Below are 20,220 nucleotides of genomic sequence, written 5' to 3'. Positions count from 1 at the left end.
CGGGATGAGCTCACCAAACCCAGGATGCCGGCGGCTCACTTCTTCTGCGACAGAACCGCTCGACAGGCTCGCCCCCGCGTCTCAACTTCACAGACACTCTGATTCGCATTCCACGCGTGGACCAAAGTCCTGCCAAGGTCAGAACGGAACCTTTCTGTTTTTGTCCCCAGAAGGGCCTGGGGGACAGGTGCACTCAATCTTACACCCGCCTTCGCCTCACGGTCCTTCAGAGCCCAGACGCTCCGACAGGAAACGGCCCCGAACCCTCCGACAGGAAACGGCCCGGCACGCTTTGACAGGAAATGGCCCCACGCCCTCCGACAGGAAACGGCCCCAAACTCTTCGACAGGAAACGGCCCCGTTCCATTCACTATTCCATCCTCCTCCGATTGACTGCGTTCTTCTGTCCCTTTCTAATAAACGAATAAAGATGGACCCATCGATAATCATCCGTTATAATAATGTAGGGACCATGAACGCGTTAGTTAGAAATGCTTTAACACATTCCAGTGTGTACAAAACATAGTCCTTTAGTCTCAACTTTTGGAAAGAAAACTGCTCAACATCAAATGTGTTTTTTTTTTTTTGATTCTCCAGATGAAACGGTTGCGGCAGAACTGCGAGGGATGACAGCTCTGTCTGAACCTACACTCATCCTCTGATTTTCCTTCTTCACAGAAGACAGAAGGCTGAGAGACAGAGCAGACTCACACACATTAAAGCGGCACCGTGTGCTGTAATACACGCTGCAGGTGTAGCCTACCTCCGTAACCAAGGATCAGGTTCACAGGCCACGGTTAGCCCCAGACCACCCACCCAGCTCCGCCCTGACAGGGAGGGAACCACTCTGAGCTGCTGGGGTAAATCAGAGGGAAATCACAGGGGCTCTTCCACCCACCTGGCCACACAGTACTACAGGAGAGCCAGCAACTATTTATTACCCTACAGTCCACACAGTACTACAGGAGAGCCAGCAACTATTTATTACCCTACAGTCCACACAGTACTACAGGAGAGCCAGCAACTATTTATTACCCTACAGTCCACACAGTACTACAGGAGAGCCAGCAACTATTTATTACCCTATAGTCCACACAGTACTACCGGAGAGCCAGCGACTACACATATGCAGGTGCACATGCACGCACACACACACGAGTGTGCGCACACACACACGCACACACACAAACACACATACTCACTCACAGTCACAGTCACACACACACACACGCACACAAATACACACACTCACAGTCACAGACGAACACAAGCGCACACACACACACACTCAGTCACACACACACACGCACTCGCACTCGCACACGCACACTCACACTCACTCACAGTGACAGTCACACACGCACACACTGACACACACACACACACACACAGCTCGGCGGGGCCGGCGGTCGGACAGGCGTGACAGATCGGGCCTCAATGCCGCGGCGGGGAGGGGAGGAGCCCCCGGGAACACCGGGCCATCTGCCGCGGGAGGCGGCAAGGTCTCCGTGGAAACCGGCAGACGGAGGAGAGAACTCCGCACCGCTGCGCGGGATCCCTTTCAGCCCCCTCCCCCATCCCCGCCCCCTTTGCCCCGGCCTGCCAATCAAAGACAAAGCGGCGGCGGTGACAATGTCATCGCGCTCCAGACCGCGCGCGACCCAGCGGCCTGTCTGAAGCAGAGGGCAGGGAGGACGTGTACCCAGGGGCCTGTCTGAAGCAGAGGACAGGGAGGACGTGTACCCAGGGGCCTGTCTGAAGCAGAGGGCAGGGAGGACGTGTACCCAGGGGCCTGTCTGAAGCAGAGGTGAGGGAGGACGTGTACCCAGGGGCCTGTCTGAAGCAGAGGTGAGGGAGGACGTGTACCCAGGGGCCTGTCTGAAGCAGAGGGCAGGGAGGACGTGTACCCAGGGGCCTGTCTGAAGCAGAGGGCAGAGAGGACGTGTACCCAGGAGCCTGTCTGAAGCAGAGGGCAGGGAGGACGTGTACCCAGGGGTCTGTCTGAAGCAGTGGTGAGGGAGGACGTGTACCCAGGGGTCTGTCTGAAGCAGTGGTGAGGGAGGACGTGTACCCAGGGGTCTGTCTGAAGCAGAGGGCAGGGAGAACGTGTACCCAGGGGCCTGTCTGAAGCAGTGGTGAGGGAGGAGGTATACCTAGGGGTCTGTCTGAAGCAGTGGTGAGGGAGGACGTGTACCCAGGGGTCTGTCTGAAGCAGAGGGCAGGGAGAACGTGTACCCAGGGGCCTGTCTGAAGCAGTGGTGAGGGAGGAGGTATACCCAGGGGTCTGTCTGAAGCAGTGGTGAGGGAGGACGTGTACCCAGGGGTCTGTCTGAAGCAGTGGGCAGGGAGGAGGTATACCCAGGGGTCTGTCTGAAGCAGAGGGCACGGAGGATGTGTACCCAGGGGCCTGTCTGAAGCAGAGAGCAGGGAGGACGTGTACCCAGGGGCCTGTCTGAAGCAGTGGGCAGGGAGGAGGTATACCCAGGGGTCTGTCTGAAGCAGAGGGCACGGAGGATGTGTACCCAGGGGCCTGTCTGAAGCAGTGGGCAGGGAGGACATGTACCCAGAGGTTTCATTCACCCAACGGTGGCCCATGGCACTTAAACTGTTAAACCTGTTAAGCTGTTTAAGCAAATATTCAGCTACATAAAAAGTACCATACTAATGAATGGGCCCCCTGGCCTGGCTTCACACCCTGTGTGTGCAGCAGACTGACACCTTGCTCCTGGAGGTGACCTGGCCTTGATGACTTCCAGGAGTACCTGCACCTGACTGGGAGGTGGGCAGCTATGGTTCCTTCAGCAGGGGTGCAGGGGCCCTGGGCATGCCAATCATGAGCTGAGAGCATGCTACCTGAGAGCAGTCACCGCAGCTCTAACGTTAGCATGCATTCAACCAACATTCGTCCTCAACTTTGATCCTGTTAAAAAAGATCCTCCCCTTCCCCTTAACAGTTCAGCAATCTCCAAAGTTAAATGGGAAATCTGTGTTTATGAAGGAAAAACTATCACTGGGATTTACTTACAGGCTAAAGTTAAACGCTGTATAAAGTTAATGCTGAAATTATCCATGGACCCGGTAGATACATTAATAGCCCCTTTCACTTCAGTTTTTTATACCTGGTCACAGGTGCAGAAACACGTTTAAATCTCGCCCACGTCTCTGCACCCAGAAAACACTCCAGCTTTGGCTTGGTGCAAATACATGAAGAGAGAACTGCAGGACAGCTGGTCAGAATGGCACAACCATACAGATATTCTGTATATTTTATACACTGCCTGGCCAAAAAAAAAGTCGCCGTTTGGATTTTGTTGGACAGTGCCCACTGTACAAGCCTCTGGAAGCAGTGTTATGATCTCGACTTGCTTCAATTGGTCAGGTCTAGGCTCAGTAACTTTATGCGGCAATAAAATGAAGTCAGCTGAGTACCTGAATGCACTGAATGATCAGGTTATCCCATCAATGGATTTTTTCTTCCCTGACGGCACAGGCATATTCCAGTACGACAATGCCAAAATTCATCGGGCTCAAATTGTGAAAGAGTGGTTCTGGGAGCATGAGGAATCATTTTCACATGAATTGGCACCAGAGAGTCGTGACCTTAACCCCACTGAAAGTCTTTGGGATGTGCCGGAGAAGACTTTACGGAGAGGTTCGACTCTCCCGTCGTCAATACAAGATAATGCAATTCTGGATGGAAATAAATGTTGTGACGTTGCATGAGGTTGTCGAAACAATGCCATGACGAATGCGCGCCGTAATCAAAGCTAATGGCGGTCCAACTAAATATTAGTGTGCGCAACCTTTATTTTTTGGCCAGGCAGTGTAATTGCCTTCAGCTGGGCGTGGCATCACAGAACATACCTTTTGGCTAAATAAATGGCAAGGTCTCCGTGGTAACAGATATTCAGTTACTGGGCAGCCAGGGCTCAGAAGGATGCTTTGAGGCAGTGATTCCTCATCCTAACAGATTACACTGTAACAAGGCCAGAGGTGTAAATGACATTCCAAATGGGTAGCACTATGATCCATTCCAGGTCCAATTGGAAGCAGGCTAGTGCACTGAAGGGAATCCACCAAAAGGAGGAGTCCTGGCTGGCATGCCTCCAGCAAAACCTGGAGTGGCTCAAACGGCGATGGACTGGGGGGGCTACAGTATTACATGGAGTTACTAGCATTACAGTGTGTATATCACGTGCTCATTGGCAGCGCTGAATTTTGCGGGGTTGTGGGTTTGAATCCTGAATGGGACGCTCTGCGACACTGCTGAGGCAGTATTCGGCAAAGCCGGTGTGCTTCCCCTCTGCAGTCCCACATAAAAAACCAGCTGTTACGGGTTCATCCCAGGACTGAGAGGGACACTGTAACATGGGAGTCTGCTCAGCCCCCAAAAACACACAAACATGTGTTTCTGTGTCTGAGCACACATGTATATATCTATATATACACAAATATAAATATGCATGTGTGTGTGTGTGTACACATACACACATTTTTGTGTATAGACACAGACAGTATATATAGGCCTACTATGTCTATGTAACAGTACATAACGTCTGTTAAAGCAGAGCATCACCCAACATCACTCCTCATTCAAATCGTATCTGTGCAGCTTCAAAGCACCCATGTGCATTAACCTTTAATTAATTTTTACCAGGAAAAAAAAGAGGCTGAGTTACTATTAATACTTCTGATTAAAAGAGAAATCAGAGGTCAGGTTTAACTTGCAATCGGTTCTTTTTTCAAACAAGGTCTTTGCCTTTGTGCAGGCTGCAACAGAAAAAAACATTGCTTGTTGGCGATCATCAAACGCCGGCAAGTTCACTACCTCCCCTTACATTCGTTTCCAAGGTCAAACACTCTGTCTGTGGTCAGACTCTAAGACTAACATGTTTAACCAAACACTAGAGCCCTGGTTCGACACAGGACACCTAGTGTGTCCTGTCATTCGATCAGTGTTTCACATCGAAGTTATCTAACACACTTACAGGGTTATCTGTGGAGAAACCAGCGACCGTCTGGCAATTACAGTTCCACTTCCTGTTTCATGCTACAAACAGCATCATGTTTGTGACCCAGTTTGGTGACATTCAAGAATGCAGACCTGACACCCACTTGTATACAAGGGTTCGCAGAACCCCAACATAAAATGGTATGACCTAAAAATAAGCAAGGACATTAATATGATTAGAAGGCATTCAACATGTTTTGTGAAGGGGCTGAGAACACACTCCAGGGTTCATAAGACATATAAAATCTCAGGCTGTTGAACTTGAACTCCAGGCCTCGGATTTGAGCGTCCATTACGCACTTTAGTGGCATTTTTTTTCTTACGCGATGCAGCCCTGAGCTGAACCATCACCCCGACTGCCCCGCTTAGACTCGCTGGCTGTGGAAGAGGATGAGCTCAACCCCTGCAGAAGCTGGCGCTACGTACAGAGCTCGAAAACTTGCTGAGTTTTACATTCTGAGGGCCAGAAATTGTAACCACCCCACACACACACACACACACACAAGCACACACACTATATCTAAATCTCACTGAGCCAATGCAGCTAAGCAACCGGTGCCAACGCTCGAACAGTGAACCCACGCGACCTTCCCTGCAGTGGATTTTGGGAGACGAAGTCCGCAGCACAAGCTCGGTGGAATAATAAGTTTAGGCTTTGCCCTGCTGCACCCCCCTGCCACGCCATGTGCAAAGCTACACTGGCCCCCCAGACAAGCACACCCCTGGGGTCTGGCCCCCGCCACAAATGCACCTCTTATAAAAACAAAATGTAATTTGTGAAACTGACAAGCCATTAACAACAACACTTTACTGCATTAGTAGGAACTGTTAGGTTGCAAGACTAATTAATAGTAAGCCTCATTCATAGCATTGTAATTATGATGATCATATTTAGCTCGCTTGAGAATTTCTGGGACACATAATATTTGGAGTGCTGCTTGAGAGGTTGATGGGGTTAGGAGAGGTTGTGCTAATTCCTTAGTTACAGTGCTGACTGTTCGAGCTGCACACATTACAAGCTCAGGGCAAAGTGTTCCTGTTAATCACCGTGGAAACCGACACTACCGAAGGGAGCTGTAAAGTTAATTGTGATGGTGAATGCCACAGGGAAGCAGGTGCGTGGGTTAAATGCGAGGCCCACCAGACACCTCGCTGTACAAACAGCAGGTATCTGACCTTTGTGAAGAGAACTGTTTGTCTTGTGCATCTGTGTCTCGCCAGAAAAACCGGCGACGTCAGTGTGAGGACACCGCTTACGCAACGAGCGCGGATCCTGCCGTTCTCGCCGCTGGCCAGACCACCTTTCTGCCTCGCCCTGCCGTCTACTGGCAAGCCAGACTAGCGATTCAGCAAGGGGTCATTAGGTCTCATAAGCAGTTTGGTTAGCGTACGGTCACTGGCACGACGTGTGGGGGAAGCTAGAGACAGTTACAGAGCATTTTGATTGGCTTATGCATCTCAAGCAGGCCTCTAATGATGTCAGTGCATGAGGAGGGGTTTTGACTCACCAATGAAGTCCATCCCACATCATTCTGTAGTACCTATTATATCAACAACGAAATAAAAATGTATGACATATGTAAGCCATGCTGCGATTGCCTTGATAGAACAAACATGTCTACAGAAACAACATATATACATATATACATTACAGTCATTCATAAAATGTTTTTAAAAATGCATATTTACATTACAGCATACAGAAAAGACACCATAAATACAGGACTACATACTAATATTGAGTCCAGAGTTCTAAACCCCAAAGCACAAGAAGTTTTAAAATGGCCATAAAGGTAATGGTGAATATACAAACTCAGTGAAATACAAAACTACAGTGAGAATCCGCATATAGGTTTGGCTTTTGTGAATCTCAATTTTTGCCAGTTTCAATAGCTCTGACCAATTTAACCATGTGTTTAAGTATTCTGGCGCCAGTGCCAGATTAATCAAAGCCCTAGAAATCTATATAGCCAAATGCAAAGAGCCTTACGAAAGTCATGCACATATTACCTTATGTGCCTCCACCAATCCATTAATTAACAATTCAAGTGACATATCTGTGTATCATATATGGATTCATTTTTTAAAGCCTGCGCGAAAGCGATAAATATGTATGTTGAGCGCTGTGAAATGCCAAAGCCACGAATTTACGGAAGTATATTGCATCTGTGAGAGGTGGCCAACAGCTGGCTACGCACTGTGTCATAGAGCCGGGTGAGATGAGCGCAGATGGCGTGACAAAAAAAAAAAGTGGAGTGTGCTGGCCCTCGTGTGTCCCCACATTAAAATTCTGACTGAATGGAGGGGTAGGGTGGAGGGATGGAGGGACAGAGGGGGTGGCTTTGCGTGTTTCTCTCTGAACAATACAGGCGTGCGGGAGGGAAACTGGCTAGATAGACATCTGCTGCACAGGCACACCTTGTCGGCTTCGTGTTTTAACGTTTTCCCCCCACGCATCTTCCTGGATTTAGATCTGGAACGGTGTTTAAGGTGGTGATTTGCCAATCTGTATCCAGGTAGCTAGCTAGTCAGCGAGACCCATTCTTGCCTCGTCACTTTAGCCAGAAAAGAAGGAAACGGAACATGCCAGGCGAACACACTGGGTGTGAAAGGATGTTCAAATTGATCGGATGTGGAGCTAGCTAACTAGCACGTTGGCTAGTCGATGTGCTCTTTAAATACGTCCTTGTCTTTCTTTCCCCTCCAAATGCAAGCCATCAACTTCGTATGACAACAATCAGAGAATATGACGCGATAAAAAAGGCTTAAATATTCGGCAGCCAGCATTAGCTAGCAGACCCTTAGTCAGCTAGCTAGATAGCATTCTTTGCATAAACTTGGGTATCTTTCTAGGACACTGACATCTGCTAGCTGAGGTTGTTGCCTGTACTATACAAATGGTTGTTTGTTACCTCGAGTACGCTAGCTTACAGCATGCATTTTCGTTGCAGATATTGCTTAGCTGCCACCAACTGCAGTTTTATAACTAGCCAAGATTAACCACATTACCAAACTCACTGGCTGCCTGATTTGTTTCTTCGCTCCGTCGAAGGTGTTGATGTTGCCTTAGTTAAAACACTGCTGTTTTCCATGGTTAGCCAGCTAACTGTTCACAGTACAAGTAACAAAGCTAATTTGCCTAGTGAGCAAGCTAAACATCCAAAAAGACACTTGAAAGAGCTGTATCTTGTCATGCTGGTGATACCAGGGTTTGCAACTAATGGCTTATTTACGAATTTTAGTTTAATGGCTTGTTATGTACATACTCGGCTGTTGTTTGGAACCATGTTTTGAATTATGAATACGTTGCTAACTCACTTGCTGAGATGCTACAAACTAGATACCCATTGTAGAGCCATCAGTTTCAACACTGGCCATACAGTAGGTACCTGGTTTTCGATTTAGCTAGCACTACATAACTATCTACATAACCACTGCTCTGCCCAGTCTGGTGCAGTTTATATGGATTGAAATTGATATCCCAGCAAATGGTGTGTGCGTGTAACGTTATGCGAGTTGTGCTATGTGCTTCAAACTGTGTGGAGTGGCGTGTGTACAGCGCCTACATCTATATGAAAGCATGCCATTTTCTTGCTTGAGGTTTGGAGTTTCGTTTATAGCCTGCTATTTTTTTCTTGCTCGTTTTATCTTCTTTTTTTTTGCATTTTATTTTATTTTTTTTACCTTGCGTCTCCTGGTTTCAGCAGTCCCACTCCACACAAAGCACTGGTATATGACTCGTAGATTCTGCTTCCAGTTCTCCACCTTAAAACCGTTCACATGAGCGCAGCCGGCCGGACTCATGACAGAAACAACATTCAATTTAGCCCGCTATGTAGTGTTTTTAAACGATGAAACGTGTCCGAGAGAAAATGAATATAGCTAGCCAGTCAGCTAGCCAGCCGCACAGAAACGGTCCGGATTTAAAATGAGACAGCCAAACCAAAATCCAAGGGTCAGTAATAAAGACCATCAAATTACTGATGTTTCGTTTTCTTGTTGAGAATAGCCACCGGTCCCTTTAAATACAGCCCTGTCTGTATGTCTGTCGCGTTACCCCTGGTTCTTCTACTTCCACTCTCCCGATTATTATTTTTTTTAATGGTCGGCAATAGAATTCAACAGAACACGGCGAGCATTGTGGAGCCCGCCCAATGCCTCGCAGTGATTGGTCACCAGAGGAGAGTTTCGCCCTCTATTGGCGGGGGTAGGTGTCGTTTCCTGTAGAGCTCACGCCCCCTCCCGGTCAGCTAAAACAGGGTTCCGATTGGTGTATTGAAACGCAGCTCGCCTTTAGTAGGCGTTTCCAGCCGCACGAAAACTCCAATTGGCTGGTTAGAGAGCGCGAGCTGGTGGTGTCAATCAAAAACAAAAAAAACCCTCCAGTATCTTTGCCCCTTTCCTGAAACCACAATTTGCCTTTCTAGGTGAGATCACGAATAAGTAAAGGGAAACACTTCCGATTAGCAGCATGCACAGAACCTGGTGAATATCCTTTAATAAACAGAGGCGGGGCACAGCTTGTTTGTATTCCATTGAGCTCTGAAGTGCTGCACTGCCCTGCGTCACTTCCGATTCTAGCTGTGTTTTCTAATTATCCGAACGAAAGACGCTTCAAACGCCGGTCTTTCAAAAACAATATCACTGGGCGTGCCAAATTGTCACATTTTGAGACAGACTGACACGCCAAAGAATGCCAGAAAAACGCCTCGTAGCCACATACAGCTAGAGTTTACAATGTCTAGTAGCACAATTTGCGTTAGTTGAGCTATTCTCCAGTTCAGGTCCAACTCGCTAAGGTCATGCCACAAGTTAAAAAAAAACTTATAAGACACAGCCTAAAGCCTAAATAAAACCAAATACATTTGGTAATCTGATAGCAATTTAACGCTGAATGCCGCATTCAGCTCAGTCTCCACTGAAGCAATATACATTCAATAAATCTGCGAATATTAGCGTTATTGTTCCAACCATCACCAGAATTTTCAAATCGATCAAGCCCAATTGTACCAGCGCAAAAATACACGTGTTGCGTTTACAAAAATCATCAGATAATTTGTAAATGGAGTGTGACACCTTGTGGTTGGACACTACATTGCAACATTGCACTACATTGAACATTCCTTAATTCTATAAAGAAACAGGTCTGTAGTGCACGAATTACCAACTAATTATTCAAATGCCATATAATAAAATAAATCGCAAAAAAAAATCACTTATTTACTTATTGTGAACAAAAAGTCCAGTTTTTCCTTTTATTTCTGTTAATGCAGCAAACGGCTCTTCCATCTGAACATTGATAAATAAAACAAGTTTTTTTTTTCCTTTTTTGTTTAGTTTCCTCCAGGCATTGTGTGAAAGCAATAAATTAGTTCACACACTCAGATTTTCTTGAACAATGTCCAGGCTTTTTTTTTTTTTTTTTTTTCCTCCTTTAAAAAAAACATCTTCCAAAGAGAGCCTGACTCGAGGCTCGATATTTCCCAGGGGGCTTCAGGAGTAACTCGACGTCTTGCTTCCTACGTCATCGTCCTGCGATCCCATGCTCTGAAAGGCACAGTTTAAGAAGACGCATTACTCCTCTCCTTCACAGTTTACCTCGGAACTGCGCGACCAAATTGTCCCAGAGGATCTGCTGCGAGCAGTTTTTCAGTTCCAACCAATTACCCTCGGCTTAATTGGTCAAATCAGTAACCTGGCTTTATAGATTTTATACCCAGATTCATTTCCCATGGCCCTTATCTTTGCAGACTTGTCAAAAAACAGGGCGCAATTACTGTTAGAAATAAAGACAAATAAACATACTCCAACATACAGACCTTCAGAATGAAGTTAGACGGGTCTGCTTGGCATAAAGTACACTCCAATAACACTATTTTTTGCTAGATTAATCTCACTTCAAGAAAGCTCAGTTAATGCTGCTGAAGTACATACTAAAACTACATAACATCAGGAGTTTTTGGCATTTGGAGAGCCACAGGGTCTGACGGGTTTTCTTTTCACTAAAATCAGCAACCATTACATTGGCCGAAAGTAACCAAGTAAAAGGTATGCTAACAGCAAGCTACTGCTCTAGAGGATTGATTAAGTGCAGAAAGACATTGCAGACCTGCACACACTGCAGCCCTCCAGGACCCACGAGGCCGGGGACAGAGGTTCACTGGTCTCCTCTCTGGCCAGTGTGCCGAGTAGCAGGGTGACACGAGGCCATTACAGATTTAATTCTCCGAGCTGCCGGCTGGCTCGTGCCGCTAACGCTGTTCGACAGCGTGGACGGGTCTGACGGACCAATCAAATCTGGACCCCGCCAGCGCTGACATCACACGCTTCCGACGGCAGCGCACGCTTGTCTGCTTTCTCCCAAATCGAGAGCAGAGGCTGCAGCCGTGAGCGCTAATGAACATGACTGGCCACTCCCAAGTGTAAGGGTCAGAGCATACCTTCTGTACAAACTGTGGATTTACTGTGATCTCCTGATCCATGGACTTTAGCTTTTCGTCTAGTTCTATACATTTCAGCATCTGCGGAGGAGAGAAAGCACACAGGGTCACACAGCAGTCTACCAGCATACTTGGGTAGCTGACACTGGGACTTTGCTATGGGGAAAAACAAAAACACTGTTAATTAGTAATGTATGCTGGGGAGTGCACCGCAAACTTTTAACAAAGGAACACCATTTCATTCATGTGGCACAGGACATTTCTGTAATGCAGAGTACATACACAGCAGAGCCTCTCATACAAGCACATCGGGATTGGTGGTTATTAGGGCTCTGAACTGTCCTGAGTCTGTTGGTGAACTTTTAAAGTGAAACATGAAAATACACCATTAAAAACTAATCCTTCACCGATTTGAACAGTTAAATTACTGTAGCCTTATCTTTTATATGAATCACTAGAAATTACACTAATACTCAAATCAGCAGTAGCCAGGATTAAATTAGAATGTTCATTATTATTCTAATCAACATCAGCTTTGTGAATAATGCATCCGCTTTCAGAAGCACTCTGCCGTCTGTTTCCTCTGGCACTTATTTCTATTAAACATTGTAGATTTTTCCATGCTGTGTTCTTTAGAGACTGTCCTAAGACCCGCCCCTTTGTCTCATTTACAGTGTTTAGCTAATGCTTTCTCTGGTTTCATACTGCAGTCCCTCAAGGTCAGTCCATAAACCGAAGGTCGTTGTGAATACGGCTGTTACTGCTCTCAAAGACAGTATTCCAGCACGAGGAGAAAGAACATAGCAGAACACTGCAGAGAGCACTACGGGTAAGTGGCACTGGGTTTCACGTGTTGGTGGCCTGAGGTCTGGGACAGAAGGTGGGTAGGGACCGGATTTGAGCGGGATGTGAAACACGCCCACCCCTCTAGGTACCAACTGCACCAGCTGTTTGTGTGTGTGAGACAAGTCTGCAGCCTTGGTCATAGTGCATATGCCATTTTGTGTCCATGGCACACAATACAAAAATCGGTGTTCTTATGTCAAAACCTTAATGTTTTCAGCAAAAAGAGCCACATTTGAGCCGTAGAACATTCCCCTACTCCGAACCTTCTGTGATGCAGGGTTGCAACAACACAGCAAGCCTGTTTCCGGTTTAGCAGAACCCAGACTAATGCAGGATTCTTATAATGTAGCCTGTTTGTTCAATGGAATCCAGGCTAATGCAGGACTGATATAATGTAGAAAGTTTGTATAATGGAGCCAGTGTTTTTTTCTTTAATGAAACTCACAGTCATGCAGAGTTCATGTGATTTTTAATGGAAACCACATTAAGCCAGGTTGGATAAAATGTACTGAGCTTTTTTTAGGGAACCTGCCACCCAGAGGACATCTGTGACGCAGAAAATGTGCACATTAAAATGTTTCTGCATTAGTGAACATTATTATACATACAAAGAGGCCCCTGTATCCAAATGTCCAGAACATACGTCCTACCTCTTGGTCAATTTTGTGGAGCATCGCAGGGTTATTGTATTTCTCTGGGTTGTCGTGGAAACTGACCATGCCGTCTTTCTGGTTGATACTGGCGTAGATCTCACCATTCTCTATCTGCAAACACAGAGAGAACTTTCGGTTCAGAATCAGTTCTTTTTAGGCATCATTCTCCATGCACGACCGATACAGCAACTTGGGCTATCCACTTGATTTAGACACAAACGGACTTTACTTTGTTTCATAAAATAGTTCGGAGAACCGGGTGTGTAACCCAGAGGTTGCAGGTTTGATTCGCAGGTGGTGTGTGAGCATTGTCCCCTTGAGCGAGGTACTTAACCCAAATTGCTTCAGTAAATATACTGTTGTATAAATGGACAGTATGTAAAAATGTATACTGCTTAAGTGGACTGGGAGTATGTGTTAAATGCCCAGACAGATGACTGAGTGTCTAGAGTGTCGTCCTACAGTATATAATCCATAGGTGTAGCTGTAACCGCAAGCAGGCTGTTATTCTCTCACCATGTGCAGAACGTATTTCTCTGCCTCTTGCGCACTGGAGAGCTGCACCCTGTTCGCCATGTCTTGTAAGGAGAGCGTGAGAAACGTCTGCCAAGCGGAGACAACAACAGGGAGAGAGGGAGAGGGAGGGAGAGATAGAGAAGAGAGAGAGAGAGAGAGAGAGAGAGAGAGAGAGACTTTGATTTCTGATGTTCCTTAATTGAAACACAAACACGTCCTACAATTACCTTAAAACCTACCTCATCCCCCTATTTACAAACCCAAAAATCACCCCTGCCTACCCCCCCCCCCCCCCAAAAAAAATAACAATAAAACTATCAAGATGCTAGCTAATTCTGTGAATTCTGCAGCTTTAATAGCAACACATAGACAACCTGTGGTCACATAAATAGCTCTAGCACAAAAGCTGGTGGTAAAGAGCTGGCAATATAGAAGTTAATTGCTAAGATATTTAGCTTGCCAGCTAACACGCTTCTCAAGGAAAATGAACTGATGTAAATGGAAAACTAATTATGTGGCATTTTCCGTTTGTTTACAATGCTAATTTTTTAGTAGGTTTGTCTGGTTCATCAGATCACTTGATTATAAAAGGGCCTTTACAATCCTCTGTGCCTTCATGGTGATAATGCACTTGTGTATTCCTGAGAGTAACCCTGATGTTACTTTTATTAGTCATACTTTTCTATGAGCATCTGCTAAGTGACTGTAATGTAATTTTTTTTTTTTTTTTGCACCGCTCATTTCCACCATTTATGCAGTTACAGCATCCATATCTTTATGTTCCCATGTGGCGGCAGTGCCTAGTCAGGGACTCCAGAAGTCGTTCCATGTCAGAGAATGGCCGAGAGGAAAAGATTAACAGGAACAAGACGGCCAATAGTTCTGCTGTCCTGACCGCAACCCCTGTAGGGCCAGTACGGGGTGCCACGGTGACCGGGACGAGCGACCAATCAGGGAGGGCGTGGCCAGATAACCCCAATGGTCGCGGGGCAGAGGGGTCTGGTCGGTAAGTACGGGCTGAAGACAGACGGAGGGAACAGTGGATGGGTTCTCACCTTGGTTAGCCGCTGGATGTTCTTCTTGTAGAGGGAGGAGACGCACTGCTTGACGAGGCCCGTGTTGCTGTCGCGTGAGAAGGCGTCGCCGTGCTTGCTCACCACGCTGCGCAGCTCCCCCGGGTTGTTGCTGGCGTACACCTGCGCCAGCTCGTGGTAGGCGTTGCTCAGCGGCTGGGGACACGTTTAAAAAAACAAAGGTTTTTTTTCAAAAAACGTAAAAAAACGAGAACAGCAGCATTCCTACTGAACTTTGTGGTTTCCTCCCATGTGGAACCCTCCCATAACCTGGATTCAATACTTATACTCTGGATTCAGTTCAAGACCATGGAGCTCATCCTTGCACAACAGTGAGGTGCCTTACCCGAATGAGCCACCCAGCAGCCTCAGTTGTGAGGATTCTTTGGCCAATCAGTGACTTAAATCAGCAGTGCTGTAAAACACTGAAACTCAGCAGGGACCACAGCACTCCAGGACTGGATCCTGTCACCCACGTTTCACACATTAAAGGATAACTGTCAGGCGTTATCTGGCCCACATTAATGGCGTTACACAGGTTTCTTCAACTCAACCATTTGAAAACTTGGTTTGATTGGCCGGCTCACAGAAATTAGGCAACCCTGTTCCAATCATGTGTCCCCATCTCTGCAATACCCGGGACCTTTCTTGTGACAGGGGAGACCAGCGAATGGCTTAAGACGAGCGGCTGTCAACATAAGGCCCGGAGGCCAGTTTCCATAATTACGTACTGCAATTTACACATTATTATGCTGTCAATACAGAAGAACAAGAAAGAAAGCATAAATCAGATGACTATCAGGGTAATTCTTGTTTTTTTGCACTGACAGGAAAACAAATGGATTGAGAACAACTGACAGACACTCAGCATACTTCAGATATAAGCGCGTGTAGGTAGTACTCCCATCTCTGCTCACAGTGCGTGTGATACTCACATTTCATTACTACCTACACGCAACTGTGTGGGTACAATGCCACAGGCAGCAAAGGTAAGCTGTGATTAATCAAAGATTCGTACATCAAAACGAAAAAACATTGTGTCTGCAGGAGGGGGTGGGTCCTGGTTCCAAAATTTTTTTTAATCAATTTGTTAATAAGACTTAAAAAAAAATTTTTTTTTAAGCATTTGAATATCTAAGAAACAGAAACAGAATGTGCAAGCAAGGTATAAAAAAAAATCCCAGAATGGCCGAAACACAGACCGCGCCATTACAATCAGCTTCCCTGCATGAGGTCGTCAAACGGACGCATTTCGGCTTCCATAGCGACGGCCTCACCTTTATGAAGCGCCCCACTATCTGGGAGGTGTACTTGGGGAGCGGCTGCACTTTGCCGTGCAGGATCAGGGAGACCAGGATGTACTTCTTGTAGGCCTCCAGCATGATGTGGCTGACGACCATGGCGGGAGTGGTGATGGCCTGGCGGGAAAGGGGGGGGGGGGGGGGGGGGAGGGGGGGGCGTCACGGGCTAGCACACCGAGAGCATACCGACAAACGAAAACCACACGCAAACCGTTTACTAAAAAAGTGTGTGTGTTCGCAGCCTCAGGGCTTTTCATCAATTTCAAAAATACCCGATTGCGCAAACACCGTACGCCAAAAGCCGTTCAATTCACAGGGCAGGGAAACCGTTTCAATGGGCGGTGAAATGTCTCTAAATGAACCTGGCTCCAGGATTAAAAACTGTGTGCGGAATGCAGCTCATAAATACAACTGCTCCTCGCAAAAGTACACAGCGTCCTTGTTTTGCTTTAAAATGAAAGTGGTAATGCCACTGGTTTGGGTTGGCAAACAGACCTTTTGACACTTGTTGAGTCATCACACATACAAAAGGTGGCGATTGATTGACGGGTTTACAGGTAAAATGTTTCCAATACCCTGAAGCTGTAAATCTTAAATGAACAACACGGCTAACGTAAAATATTACAACATCCCCACTACACGGCAGCACCACCGTGAGAACGTGTTGTGTTAGCGGGGGGAGTCATCTTTTTGTTGTTTACAAAAACGTGTTCCAGCACGTTCTACGTCTGTTGAGAACATGACGGCCTCATATTCCCAGTAAACATTCCACTGCAAGCATTGCGTAAACAGTGCCGGAAATCGGCCCCAGGTACGATTCTGGCGGGAAAAACACGAAAGCGTCCCTGTTCAACGTGACCGCCAGTACCACGAGGCATGCGTTTAGGAGCAGTGATTTCACCTGTTCGTAAAAATACAGTGCTCTCTCAAAGTTCTTCAGTCCTGAGTAGATCATGCCTCCGTAATAGTAGTAACACAGAAAGTGCTTGGCGTCGTAGGCCCCGTTCTCCTTGCAGATGTCCGTCATGTCCAGCTCCAGGTACGGAAGGGCGGGCTTGAAGCACTTGGCTAACAAGCACAGCTGTAGGCGAGTTTCAACAAAGGTTTCAGACCCCAGGTCTTACATCGCCTACCGGATCAAATTACACCAGGATACAGGCCGAAACTTTCATTCATACAAAGGTTCCTTATACTTCAGTTGCATTTTACATATTTATAATCAAAGATTTCTTAAAAAACAAACTAAATAAGATCAATGTGGTCAACCCCATAACCCAGTGGTAAGAAATTTAGTTCCCTTTTGCACTCGTTTTGCCTAATCCCAAATTCTACAGGCAGCGACAACACTGGAGTAGAGCTACGATCACTTGGGAATTGAAGAAACAACAGAAATTCCTTACATAAAAATGAGCCCCAGTTTTGTCAGTCAATGGCTGGTACATTAAGACCAAAGAGGCACATATAAAATAAAAAAAACACACATTCTAAATGTCAATCAAGGAGGGCTGCCTGAGAACAAATATTCAGTGACCTGTTCCATGAGGACAGCTTTCCCGGTTTGTTTACCTGACACAGGTCTGCATGAATTGAGGTAAGCTGGTTTGAATTCATCTGCATTTTGTCCATTGCCTGTTTTAGGATACCAACCCCTCTTAACGGCTGTAACAAAAGAGACATACCAAGAGTTAGTCTCTCTCTCACACACTCTCACACTCTCACACACTCTCACACTCTCACACACACACACACACACACACGATTGCCATACAATGATCGGTTTGAGCAGATAAATCAGGGCTGCTTGCAGTGACCCATAAAGAATAATGAACCAGGACGAAGGGATCTCTTGCCTGTTTTCGTTCTACCAGGGCGTTCGTCAGCTGATGGCAAAGGCCAGCAACTGTAATCACAGAAAGAGAGAGACGTTTAGAGCGCGTTTCTCCGCCTGGTGAGAGTTCACACTCACAGGAAGCCGAACCGTGGGACTCACAGGTGTCTGTTGCATATCGGATGTGCTCTCCGTTGCAGGTGCTGATGAACAGCTGGACTTGGGAAAACAGGGTTTCAAAGTCTGGGATGTTTGGCATGGAAAACTTCACAAACCTGTGCACAGGTGAAGATAAGACGGTTTAAAAAATTGGAAGCACTATGAATTTTTAGAGTGCAAAGAAAGCAGTTACGGTTTACAGCGGCTGGTTTTCACCACTCTGATTGGTGTAAGTTAAACATGGCCATGCTATAGATCCAGTCGTATCACCGTCTCCAATTGGAGCCCCACATCGAGGAAGTCGTAGCTCACCACCGCCCTATTAGTAAGACATGTCCGCAGAAGTCAGGCAGACTTCAATTTACAGTCAAACTGGCCAGGTTCATAGTGTCAAAGGATTACGAGACAGACAAATTTAGACAACTCTGATACTGGAAAACACTTTTGGGGTGGCAGTACTGTATACTGATAGGGAACTGGGGTGGTAACTCAAAGGTTTTGGGCTAAATTCAGAGCTGTGGAGTTGCGCTTGTACCCTACAGCAAGGCACAGAACCTGAACTGCTTCGGTAAAATATCTCGCCGTACAAATGTACAGTATTTAAAATGTTTCACTGTGTGAGTCACTCTGGATATGCGTAAAATGCAATACACTGTCTTCACTGAGGAGGTCTAGTACCACATGCATATGCAACAAAAGGCCAGCCACATTTTTTGAGTGTTTTCATGCAATATTTGGGGCAGCCTCCCAATACTCTCTGATAAACTTTACTTAAAGAGTTAGCCATTTAGCAGAACCTCCCAGAGCCCAACCGATTGGGGCAGACTTACAGCACAGCCAGAACCCCCAGGGAGTGCTCCTGCACATCCAAGGCCCCCAGCACGGTGTCCAGGTGAGACAGGTTCTTGGCCAGCAGCTCTCCGCTCTTGTTTATGAGCTCACAGAGCTGAGTCATTTGACCTGAGACCAGGGGACAGACACACAGTTCAAAAAGGCCAGATTTACAAAGCAGAATCACTAGCCTGCCCACTGAGCTATGGTATGTTCCACTATTGAGAGTATGAGACACGTTAAACACCCATGGTTAAGGAATGCTGATTTTGTCGATATGTTATACATGGTTAAGCTTAGACTTTCATAGATTATTCGACCTGATTTTTCCGATGAATAATTCAAAATTTGTATTTCCTAGACTATCGACATGATTCACTTAACTTAGGGTTGTTAGCATCGATAACCAGAGCTACCATACGCTAGCATTTTAGCGAAAAGTTGGCTATCTGCATTACCGTTTTTAATATTAAAACACGAATGAGGTACGGGTCAATCATTGTACACTACATGACTCGCTTTGTGGTTCACTTTTGGCCTATACCTGACCAGTTAGAGGCCAGGACTTGTATGTCAAGCTACCAGCAGGTAAACATTAGCCACTGTCAAGGCCTGGCTGCACATTTTCCATTTTCACAGGAAGTGTAACCGAAATTTTGTAGCCGACTAAACTAGATTGACAGGCGTATTAGCTAGTAACACTTGTTCTTGAAAAGCTTTAGCCAATCAGAGGAGGATGGGGGGTGGGATTACCGACAAGCCGACATTCCCCCAGAAATATTTTCTGGAAGAAAACAAAAGTCAATTATCTTGCCAGATGTCAATTCCGTGCTAGTTCTGCAAACACAACATATGTACAGCATGATTAAATAACGTGGCTCTCTAATATTAACTCTGAACACAGTAGGACCTGCAATGGTAAGGCACGGGTTTGTTTACATGACATAACAAAAATGCTGCCAAGAACCGGGGCGTTTAATTTAGCATTAGCATCCGGTTGCTAATCTTGTTAGCTAGCAGTTCAAATCGATCAAAAAGCCGCTGCGTTCAGCTAGTACACACCTTGGGCGGAGAGTTGCCGTACATTGTTCACGAACTGCTCCAAAGCCGACGCCATCCTTTCTTATGTTGTGTGAGTTCGTAGTTTTTCAGACTGCTTTCATTCAAATGTCAGATACAAGTCCGGAGTTGAGTGAGGGGGCCAGACAGCCGCCACTGACTGAAAGTATCGTGAGATTTCCTTATGTACGCGCTGCATCCGACGAGATTTTATGACAGGAACGGACTGCTTTTTAACCCTATAATGTCCACATAGCTTCAGCTGCACAGAAACGTACTTTTTCAGAATATCAGACTTTTTCATAGAACATTTATTTTCTTTTTTTCTCTTTTTTGTAGGGGACCACTTCATTATTTTCAATACACATGATACTGCATATGTCTTTAAGTAAATCTGCTCGATCCTATTGGTTGCTGTTGACAAATGTATAGTTTCCCATCAATAAAATAGCCATATTAAAATAGCCTACATAAATTGCATTGTAAATTTAAAACAAAACTAA

General features: G+C 46.1%; 2 protein-coding genes across 3 annotated transcripts in view; both read right to left on the bottom strand.

Annotated features, from left to right (window-relative positions):
• LOC118216699 (ubiquitin carboxyl-terminal hydrolase 22-like) overlaps nucleotides 1-9,278 on the bottom strand; it is a 31,342-nt gene extending 22,064 nt beyond the window's left edge. The window contains exons 1-2 of one of the 2 annotated variants that reach the window (XM_035398106.1): nucleotides 8,696-9,278; nucleotides 6,520-6,552 (exon numbers count right to left, since the gene is read on the bottom strand). In XM_035398106.1, the coding sequence (XP_035253997.1) occupies nucleotides 6,520-6,552; nucleotides 8,696-8,815 (153 nt within the window). In that variant the 5' untranslated portion in view covers nucleotides 8,816-9,278. The remainder of the gene's footprint in view (nucleotides 1-6,519; nucleotides 6,553-8,695) is intronic. The other variant, XM_035398107.1, reaches the window with a different exon arrangement.
• A 963-nt stretch (nucleotides 9,279-10,241) lies between these two features.
• Nucleotides 10,242-19,892, bottom strand: LOC118216700 (COP9 signalosome complex subunit 3). The gene is made up of 12 exons (XM_035398110.1): nucleotides 19,721-19,892; nucleotides 18,658-18,787; nucleotides 17,831-17,943; nucleotides 17,691-17,740; nucleotides 17,407-17,499; nucleotides 16,742-16,921; nucleotides 15,817-15,957; nucleotides 14,522-14,695; nucleotides 13,467-13,553; nucleotides 12,948-13,061; nucleotides 11,452-11,532; nucleotides 10,242-10,558 (listed from the first exon to the last, which is right to left on the bottom strand). The coding sequence occupies exons 1-12, from the start codon at nucleotides 19,773-19,775 to the stop codon at nucleotides 10,505-10,507; spliced, it is 1,272 nt and encodes a 423-aa protein (XP_035254001.1). The 5' UTR covers nucleotides 19,776-19,892; the 3' UTR covers nucleotides 10,242-10,504.
• Between the last annotated feature and the right edge of the window lie 328 nt (nucleotides 19,893-20,220).

The sequence above is a fragment of the Anguilla anguilla genome, chromosome 17 (genome assembly GCF_013347855.1).
Source record: "Anguilla anguilla isolate fAngAng1 chromosome 17, fAngAng1.pri, whole genome shotgun sequence".
Taxonomy (NCBI): domain Eukaryota; kingdom Metazoa; phylum Chordata; class Actinopteri; order Anguilliformes; family Anguillidae; genus Anguilla; species Anguilla anguilla.
Note: the sequence above shows the minus strand (reverse complement) of the source record. Positions and strands in the feature narration are given on the sequence as shown.

Coding starts and splice junctions, on each gene's coding strand:
- LOC118216700 (XM_035398110.1), bottom strand. CDS start 19,775: ATGGCGTCGGCTTTGGAGCAGTTCGTGAACAATGTACGGCAACTCTCC. Junction 15,958..16,741: donor CACTGTATTTTTACGAACAG/GTGAAATCACTG, acceptor CTTTCCCGCCAG/GCCATCACCACTCCCGCCAT. Junction 14,696..15,816: donor TAGTGGGGCGCTTCATAAAG/GTGAGGCCGTCG, acceptor ACGTGTCCCCAG/CCGCTGAGCAACGCCTACCA.